Source organism: Macadamia integrifolia, chromosome 6, assembly GCF_013358625.1.
Source record: "Macadamia integrifolia cultivar HAES 741 chromosome 6, SCU_Mint_v3, whole genome shotgun sequence".
Classification (NCBI taxonomy): Eukaryota; Viridiplantae; Streptophyta; class Magnoliopsida; order Proteales; family Proteaceae; genus Macadamia; species Macadamia integrifolia.
Window position 1 is genome coordinate 6,706,533 of NC_056562.1, and position 8,971 is coordinate 6,715,503.

The 8,971-nt window shown below is 40.7% G+C and overlaps 1 protein-coding gene across 3 annotated transcripts in view; it reads left to right on the forward strand.

Moving 5' to 3' along the window:
- LOC122082023 (poly(rC)-binding protein 3-like) overlaps positions 1–8,971 on the forward strand; it is a 31,923-nt gene that overhangs the window by 17,577 nt on the left and 5,375 nt on the right. The window contains exon 6 of one of the 3 annotated variants that reach the window (XM_042649511.1): positions 367–931. The exons of the other annotated variants lie outside the window; for them this stretch is intronic. Within the exon in view, the coding sequence (XP_042505445.1) occupies positions 367–492 (126 nt within the window). The 3' untranslated portion in view covers positions 493–931. Of the gene's footprint in view, positions 1–366; positions 932–8,971 lie in introns of those variants that run through there. 3 annotated transcript variants of the gene reach the window in all.

The following is an 8,971-nucleotide window of genomic DNA, read 5'->3' on the forward strand; positions in this document are numbered from 1 at the left end:
AAGGTTGCATACGGGATTCAGTGATTTGTTTCCTTTTTCTTTAGTTTCCTTTTTAGATGGGGTTATTTAGTTTCTAATTTCAGTACATAAATTAGTTTCTAATTTCAAGTCATTGTTAGTTTCTAATTTCTGTCTAGACTAGTTTCTATTTTCATTAGATTCTAATTTCCAGTTTTTAGTAACTTCTTGTAATCAGTTTTTAGTAATTTAGATTTAGTAACTCTGAGTTATTGTTACTTGTAAACCTTCCCCATCATATAAATAAAGATGATGGCTCTTTTAATGAGCCATGATTTATGTTTTAAAAAAAGAGTTATTGCTGCCGCTGGCTTCACTGGGTGTTCCTTGTGTTTGATCAAGGATTAGGGATTGGTGTTTGATCCGATCGACACTCTGTGGCGAGAAGTCCGGGTGGATCTTATTCTTTTCTGGTTTTCTTATTGCTGCTGTTATTGTTCTGCAACTCAGGTAAGAGAACTAATCTACTGTTAAGTTCATATATGAGTTTTTTTTTTCCAGAATTCTCCAAGTATTGACCACCCCTACTGGACTATCTGGCCATCGGATTGAGCTCCCCTTTGGATCGAGTGTCCCCCCTGTTGGAAGGGAGGTTCGATCCTGATTCCATGCCCATCAGACCAGGGAATTGTTTGGTCTGGCTAATTTTCTGAATCTGGCCGATTATGTTTCTGTCCAGAATTGAAATCTGGTTGGTATTTTCTGTCTCTGTGGTGTTGCTACTGAGTATGGTCTATTTTAATACCCTATTTTCTGCTACTGATTAGTCCTATAGTTGGTGTGATATCTGATTTCTGAAACTCTAGTTCTGAGTTGAAATTTCTGCTTTACAAAGGGCTATTCGATTCCTATTTCTGGACTGTTGTATATTGTCTATTTCTTGGGTGATTAGTAGTTGTTCTTTTGACTAAAAGTTCCTGCAGTTGGATTAGTTTGCGTTTTCAAACTTAGTTCTACATTAAGTGGTATCAGAGCATGGCTGAGAACAACACCCCCACCCTAGCTTCTATTATGGAGTTTCTACAAAAATGGAAAACTGAATTGAAGGCTGAATTGGATGTCGGGTTGTTGAATGAAGAGACCCCACCACAACCGCCTACTGGCGATTCACGTACAACACCCGAAGTAGAAACCCCATTGAATGTAGTTGCTCAGTTGACTAACAGGAGAGCAAACCCTAATCTGAGAGCACCACAAAGGGTTCCGGTAGTACAACCTACTTTTGAAGAGCATGTAAGGATATTTTGAGACTGAGCGTCCCATGCAACAGAGGTATTTTGGAGATTCACAGAAGGTCAAGCTCGATCTGAAGGAGTTTGATGGGAGATATGATCCCCAATTGTTCTATGATTGGGTAGTCGCACTAGACTATTTTGACTAGTATGAGTTACCTAAGGAACGGAAGATGAAACTAGCTCGTGCTAAGCTAGTTGGGGTTGCTCGTGAGTGGTGGAGGACCTATAAGCTAGAGTTAAAAGACCGTGGTAGAGAACCTACTAGTTGGGAGGAGATGAAGCTTGAGTTATCAGATAAATACTTGCCACGCAACTTCAGAGCTCGCATACAAGACCAGCTGAACTCTCTTCGTCAAGGGTCTATGACTGTTGTTGAGTACATGAACAAGTTTAACGCACTTTATTCTCGTACAGGCATAAGGGAGAATGAAAGGCAACTATTATCTCGGTTTCGACTGGGATTGCGAGCTGAAATGAACAGGGGTATCGGAGTTGTTGAAGTGCATTCAGTGAGGGATTGTTTTGACAAGGCCCTACGAGCAGAGGAGCTTTTAGCACAGCCAGTTTGAAGGTTTGGTTTCCAAGCTGGGGAGGTAAAGAAGAATTTTTCAGCTACTAAACCTAGTACCTCAACACCTCTAAAGTCCACTCTTCCTCCATGAGTTGATCATAATGGAAAGGCACCCATGATAGGTGGTAATAAGGTATAGTGTTTTCATTGCCAAGAGGTAGGATATTTTGCTAAGTCTTGTCCGCATAAGCAGAGGGTTAATGCGATAGCTGAGGTCGAGGACTCCAATGAGGAGGATGAGTCAGCTCTGTACCCCTATCCTTTAGAGGATGATGATGATGGTGGATATGACTATGATATGGAAAACACTAATGAGGATGATACTCAGGGAATAAATATTGTTACTCGCATATTGGTGGCTGAAATCAAAAGAGATGATTGGCGACGTAACTGCATATTCTACAGCCGTATGAAGTCAAGTGAGCATACTTGTCAGATTATCATTGATAGTGGCAGCTGTGTCAACGTCGTTTCTGAAGCCTTTGTGAAGAAAGCAACCTTGAAAGCTGACCCACATCCTCAGCCTTATAAAGTATCCTTGCTGAATGGTAATACTCTAGAGGTGAATAAGAGATGCTCAGTTCTTTTGAAACTTTACCGATATGAAGAGAAAGTTTGGTGTGATGTGATCCCAATGAAACTCACAGATGTATTGCTTGGTCTTCCCTGGATGTATGACAATGATGCCATGGTTGGAGGGAAGAATCTGTGTACTTTCATGTGGAACGGTGTTCCTCCAACTTTCTATCCGGTAAATGTGTCGGTTGAAATACGGCGAAAGAGATCATTAAGGTCAAATCAGAAGGACATTGACAATAAGAAGAAGGTATTAGCTATGCCCACAAAGGAGTTTCTAACTATTTCCCATAAGCAGTTCTTACGCACAAGTCATGAGACTGGAGTGGTTATGGCACTTGTTACTAGGGAAGTCACTCCCCAACCTGAAGTAACGCATAGTGCACCTATCAGAGAGCTCCTATCTGATTTTTCTGACTTAGTCCCTGATGATCTCCCAGATGAGTTGCCTCCCATGAGAGACATACATCATGCTATTGACTTGGTACCTGGTTTGGTTTTACCCAACCTTCCTGCTTACAGACTTAGTCCTACTGAGCATGCCGAGCTGAAACGACAAGTGGATGGGTTACTACAAAAGGGCTTTATTGAGGAGAGCTTAAGTCCTTGTGCAGTACCAGCTTTACTCACGCCAAAGAAGGATGGTTCTTGGCGTATGTGTGTGGACAGTCGTGCTATCAATAAGATAACAGTCAAGTATAGGTTTCCTATACCACAACTAGATGATATGTTGGATATGCTGTCTGGGGCAAAGGTCTTTTCCAAGTTAGATCTGAGGAGTGGCTATCATTAGATTTGCATACGTTCTGGGGATGAGTGGAAGACTACCTTTAAGACCAAGGATGGCTTAAATGAGTGGAAAGTCATGCCGTTTGGTTTGACAAATGCACCTAGTACTTTAATGAGGGTGATGACACAGGTCCTTCGTCCCTTCATTGGTCTCTTTTTGGTTGTTTATTTTGATGACATTCTAGTATACAGTAAGAACCAAGAAGAGCATCAGGATCACTTGAGGCAAGTCTTGAGAGTACTCCGTGCTGAGAAGTTATACATTAATCTCAAGAAGTGTTCCTTTATGCTGCCTAAGGTTGTAGATTTATAGTGTCATCAAAGGGGGTTGAAACTGATTCGGAGAAGATCAAGAGCATCACTGATTGCCCCACACCTAAGGTCCCGTTTGATAACGTTTCTGCCGTTTCTGTTTCAAGAAACGGCAGAAACATAAATTTCCGTTTCTAGAAACAGAAACGGAATTGAAGGTGTTTGATAAGTCATGTTTTTAGAAGTCGATGGTAACCAGTGAAAAAATTGCCACAAGTCGTTTCCAGAAACGGTGAAACAAGTTGAACTTGTTTCGCCTGGGTCGTTTCTTGAACCATAAATAAGTAAACATTTCTATTTCTATTTCTATTTCTAAAAATAAGTGAAACGAAACAGTTTTATCAAACGCTTTTTGCACCGTTTCTGCTGTTTCTGGAAACAGAAACGACAGAAACGGGTTTCTTGAAACGTTATCAAACGGGCCCTAAGACTCTAATTGAGGTCCGTAGCTTCCATGGGTTGGCTTCCTTCTACAGGAGATTTATTCGGAACTTCAGTGCAATTATGACACCCATCATTGAATGTATGAAGTCGAGTAAAGGGAAGTTTGAATGGACAACTGCAACGACCAAAGCCTTCGCTCTTGTGAAGAGGAAGATGACAGAGGCACCCATCCTACGCCTACCAGATTTTGACAAAGTATTTGAGGTAGCTGCAGATGCTTCACATGTTGGGCTAGGAAGAGTGATAATGCAAGGAGGACACCCCATCGCTTTTTATAGCGAAAAATTGAATGAGGCCAAGAAGCGCTAATCGACTTATGATCTGGAGTTGTATGCAGTCGTCCAAGTGCCACGCCATTGGAGGCACTACCTCATTGGTAAGGAGTTCATTTTGTACACTGATCATGAGGCCTTGAAGCACCTTCACTCACAGAAGTCGATTAGCCACAGACATGCCAAATGGGTAGCCTACTTGCAGGAGTTTGTATTTTCTATGAAGTACAAGGTGGGAAAAGAGAATACAGTGGCTGATGCACTTAGCCGGAAAGTGCTCACACTTAAACACATTTTCAGCACATGTTATTAACATAGATCAGATACGAGTTGAGTATACATCTGATTCTGATTTCAACACTGTCTTTATGGAGTTACAACAAGGTGGGCAGCACCTAAAGTACTCTATTCATGATGGGTACTTGTTCTTTGGCACACGGCTTTGTATCCCAAACTCTTCCCTACGCCATTACATAATATGAGAGTTACATGGAGGAGGATTAGGAGGACATTTTGGGAAAGATAAGACACCTGCACAGGTGACTGATCGATATTATTGGCCATGCATTGCAAAGGATGTCGATCATGTGATCAAGAGATGCCGTGTATGTCAGTTGGCAAAAGGGGAAAAACAGAACACAGGTTTATACTCTCCACTACCTGTTCCTCATGCACCGTGGCTTGATGTTAGCATGGATTTTGTTCTTGGACTACCCCCTACTAGAGAATGATATGATTCCATTATGGTGGTTGTGGATCGTTTCTCTAAGATGGCTCATTTTATACCTTGTCGTAAGACTTTTGATGCTTATCAGGTTGCAAAGCTCTTCTTCAAGGAAGTAGTACGACTACATGGGCTGCCAACTAGTATTGTATCTGACTGTGACGTTAAGTTTATGAGTTATTTTTGGAAGACATTGTGGTTGAAGACAAATATAAAGCTGAACTTTTCAACTGCATTTCATCCATAGACAGACGGACAGACAGAGGTGGTGAACCGTAGCTTGGGAAACTTGTTGAGGTGTTTGGTTTGAGACTATGAGAAGACATGGCCTTCTATTCTTGACATTGTAGAATTTGCCTACAACAGCTCAGTGAATAGGACAACAGGTCGTACTCCTTTTGAGATCTTGCTTGCAGTCCAACCTAAGCGGCCTATTGACCTTATGTCACTCCCACCCCAGGCTCGAGTTAGTATTGAAGCTGATGAATTCTTACGTCATATCACTGAGGTGCATGCCAACGTCCGACGGCGTGTTGCCTTGAACAATGAGGTGTATAAGGCTTCTGCTGATCGTTATCGGTGTTATGTGGAGTTCAAACCTGGGGACATGGTGATGATTCGAGTAAATCCTGAACGTTTTCAGACGGGTGTCAATACCAAGCTACATCCACGAAAGATGGGTCCTTACAAGGTGCTGAAATGTATAGGACCTAATGCTTATGTGCTTGAGCTGCCGGATGACATGACCATAAGCAACGTGTTTAATGTGGCTGATCTTCACCTTTATGTAGGGCATCATTCGGATGATGGAGACATGGAGCAAATGCTGAGGTTGCCTCAACTGAAGTCACCCACTTCTTAAGTTGTTGAAGACGTCTTGGATGATAATTACAAGACCTCCCGCCGTGGCACCGGTTATCACACTTTTCTTGTCAAGTGGAAAGGTCGTCCCCGTAGTGACTGTACTTGGATTCATGCTGATAATTTCAAGAGGCTTGATCCCGACTTGTATGAGCTCTACATGTCCCTTATCCATTCGTCGGAGTCAAATGTTTCCAAGCCGGGGAGAGTTGATGCAGATTCTTCACCAAACTAGGCTTGTTTTATTAGGAATAAGCTTAGGGTTGGGTTGTATACGTGTTGGGCCTTCAGTCCATGTGGTTTGGAGTGTATTGGGCTACTTTTATGGGTCTAAACTAGGGGTTCGAAGGTTGCATATGGGATTCAGTGATTTGTTTCCTTTTTCTTTAGTTTCCTTTTTAGATGGGGTTATTTAGTTTCTAATTTCAGTACCTAAATTAGTTTCCAATTTCAAGTCATTGTTAGTTTCTAATTTTTGTCTAGACTAGTTTCTATTTTCATTATATTCTAATTTCCAGTTTTTAGTAACTTCTTGTAATCAATTTTTAGTAACTCAGATTTAGTAACTCTGGGTTACTATTACTTGTAAACCCTCCCCATCATTATAAATAAAGATGATGGCTCTGTTAATGAACCACGATTTCTGTTTTAAAAAAAGAGTCTTGTTGTTGCTGCTGGCTTCATTGGGTGTTCCTTGTGTTTGATCAAGGATTAGGGATTTGTGTTTGATCCGATCGACACTCTGCGGCGAGAAGTCCGGGTGGATCTTATTCTTTTCTGGTTTTCTTATTGCTGTTGTTATTGTTCTGCAACTCAGGTAAGAGAACTAATCTACTGTTAAGTTCAGATCTGAGTTTTTTTTCCAGAATTCTCCAAATATTGACCACCCCTACTGGACTATCTAGCCATCGGATTGAGCTTCCCTTTGGATCGAGTGTCCCCCCTGTTGGAAGGGAGGTTCGATCCTGATTCCATGCCCATCAGACCAGGGGATTGTCTGGTCTGGCTAATTTTCTGAATTTGGCCGATTGTGTTTCTGTCCAGAATTGAAATCTGGTTGGTATGTTCTGTCTCTGTGGTGTTGCTACTGAGTATGGTCTATTTTAATACCCTATTTTCTGCTACTGATTAGTCCTATAGTTGGTGTGATATCTGATTTCTGAAACTCTAGTTCTGAGTTGAAATTTCTGCTTTACAAAGGGCTATTCGATTCCTATTTCTGGACTGTTGTATATTGTCTATTTCTTGGGTGATTAGTAGTTGTTCTTTTGACTAAAAGTTCTTGTAGTTGGATTAGTTTGCGTTTTCAAACTTAGTCCTACATTACTGTGCGTAGCGGAGATGAGAATGTTGAGATGGATGTGTGTGAAAACTAGGAAGGATAAAGTAAGGAATGACCATATTAGAGCTGGGTTGGGAGTAGCTCCGATTCATGATAAGTGATGTGAATCTGGGGTTCCAAAACTAGGATCGGATTGCTTAGGGCCCACTTAAACAATTATAGTCCATGTACAAAAATCCATGGCAGTTTTGCAACTAAATGGAATGGCACAATTGTAAATAATATTCAATCTTTGATAGGGTGGCAGAATCATAAATAAGGGAAGCCTCAACTTAAAAGAAGGAGACAAAGGAGTGGAGTGTGACGTATTAGTGCAAAGGGTAATCCTGGAGCCAAAGATAAAATATGGATAATGGATGAATATACCTAAAGTATAAGGGCAATAATTGAAATTTAATAAAAGGAAGTAAATATCTTGAAGAAAACTTCTTCTTTCTTATGATGAAACCAGAAACAAAAAATCAGTGATAATAGGGCCTTGCGGTGGAGGAAACTTGCACACGACCAGCCGAATTATGCCATGATCTTGGATCCAGATTCGCAACTCATGCTTTTACTAAGCCCAAGTGATAACCCAGTGAAACATACATCGATTCATAAAGAAAGCTGCCTGAAATTCTTCCTGGCGGTAGAACAAGAAAAGGTCTCAGTTGCAGGTATGAAAACTGATAAAGGGTGTTTCGGCAACTGAAATTTGAGGGTTTGTGATAGCCTATGGGAGCCTTACCCTCGACCCAAGTTACCAGTCCCAATCGATTGCTTCTTTAGCAAGATTTGTAACCCCTTTGCCGTCGGTAGGGAAACCGTTGCAGGAAATAAAGAACAGAAGAAGATAAGAGAAGAAAGTAGAGGATGAGAAGATTGGTATTGCTGGAAGAAGAAGATAGATCACAGAAGGTGGGGAAGGAGAGGTCAGACGACCGTTGCCAAGAACCAATCCGGCACCATATCTACTCAGTCAAATTCCATTCTTCAACTCTGTCAATCGATTACAAGTAAATCCCTTTTTAAGGACTCAATATAACCCTATTTTACTATTATGAAATTGAAATAAACTAGGAATCTAACTAAAAATATAAATAAAATCTCCTAATTACTTCCTAAGACTTAGGTTAACAAAAATTAGAAACCCTACTTGTCTAATAACTACTCAAAATGAAAGGTTACATAGATTTCTCTAGATTTCCCAAATAAAATAAACTCTAGATAATTAAAACATCCTATTGAACCTAAAAACCCAATTGGACCCAGTTTGTCTTGGTCTAAATTGCTAGAAGGGTCAACCCGTTTCAGCTATGATTCTGCATCAATAAGGTTAGAGAGAGGCGTTTGAGATGGCAAGACCATGCCCAACGGAGGCCCTAAAATGACCATAGGAGAAGTGAGGAAAGACATGCTTAGCTTAGGCCTCGTATTTTGTATGGCTTCAAATAGAGCTAATTGGAGAGCAAGGATCCATGTGGCTGACCCCATTTAGTTGGGATACGTCTATGTTGTTTTTTATGTGTTGGTTATTGTTTAGGGTGATGTTTAAGCCGTGTAGCTTAGTGGTAGTTTTGTGGAGTTCATGATTACCTAAGTCGTATTTGATCACGACTCTTAAGGACTCATTCTTTATTTATTATATATGCCCTGCTCACAGTAGAATACACATGACCAAGAGCTAGGGTTCCTTTTAGTTCTTTCTTCTCTCTTTTTCTTCCCTTCTTCTTTTGTTCTTCTCCTCTTTTACTGATCCTAATTATCGAGATTAGGTTTTGTCACATTGTATCAAAGCGACGTTTAGTAGGATTTACAATCTTATTAAATCTATTTTGAGATCTCTAA